Below are 850 nucleotides of genomic sequence, written 5' to 3' on the forward strand. Positions count from 1 at the left end.
TCAGATGATTTCTCACACTGCAGTAGTCTAGTAACATCATATGATTTTCTGGAAGATTAACTGACGCAAATCTAACATTCATAATTCAACCCCCCCCCCCCAATTGCCTCCATCATTATTATTGGCTTCCTTCTGACCCTTAGTCTTTTTCCCCCTTTAGAATGGATTTTGTCCACTTGGGAGAAAACTGTTTTCAAATTCCTCTCACTTCCAGAATCTTCCCATCCTCCCGGGCTTACGATCAAAGTCTTTTCCAAACTCCTGTTCTCTTCTGACTTTTCAAATCTTTTAATTCGTGATAATTTTGCTGTCTCTTTCAAAATCCTTTATCGCTTAACCAAACTTCCGACTATTTATTTCAAATTTTGTATTCAAACTGTTCTAACCTTTCACTTCATTATATCTTCAAACTGGTAATATAATTCCCAAAACTCCACCTGACTTCAACATCAACCAGATTTTTCATCCCTCTCTTCCCTCAACCAACTTCTCCACCATTCTCAGTCCCACAACCAACTTCCCCACCTTTCTCACTCCCTCAACCAACTTCTCCACCATTCTCACTCCCACAACCAACTTCTCCACCATTCTCACTCCCTCAACCAACTTCTCCACCCTTCTCACTCCCTCAACCAAAAACTCCTTCGCAGACGTCAACAAACTCGCCGAGGTGTTGCCCAAGGAAGAGTCGGGCAAGACGGTTGACGCGGAGTACCTGCAGTTCATCGTCATCACCAACCAGTCCGGCTGCGACATCTATGACGAGTATCAGACGACTATGGATGGCATTAACAAGGTGTGTATCAGGGGGGGGGAAGAAGGGGTGCGGCTTGGGCAGGAGGGTGACACA

The 850-nt window shown here is 44.6% G+C and overlaps 1 protein-coding gene across 1 annotated transcript in view; it reads left to right on the forward strand.

Annotated features, from left to right (window-relative positions):
- The window catches only part of LOC119590657 (major facilitator superfamily domain-containing protein 6-like), a gene marked incomplete at its 5' end in the record, with an annotated part of 22,123 nt that overhangs the window by 17,393 nt on the left and 3,880 nt on the right, over positions 1–850 (forward strand). Inside the window, 1 exon segment of the mRNA XM_037939333.1 lies at positions 651–796. Coding sequence (XP_037795261.1) covers positions 651–796 — 146 coding nt within the window.

This window comes from Penaeus monodon, chromosome 27, assembly GCF_015228065.2.
Source record: "Penaeus monodon isolate SGIC_2016 chromosome 27, NSTDA_Pmon_1, whole genome shotgun sequence".
Lineage (NCBI taxonomy): Eukaryota > Metazoa > Arthropoda > Malacostraca > Decapoda > Penaeidae > Penaeus > Penaeus monodon.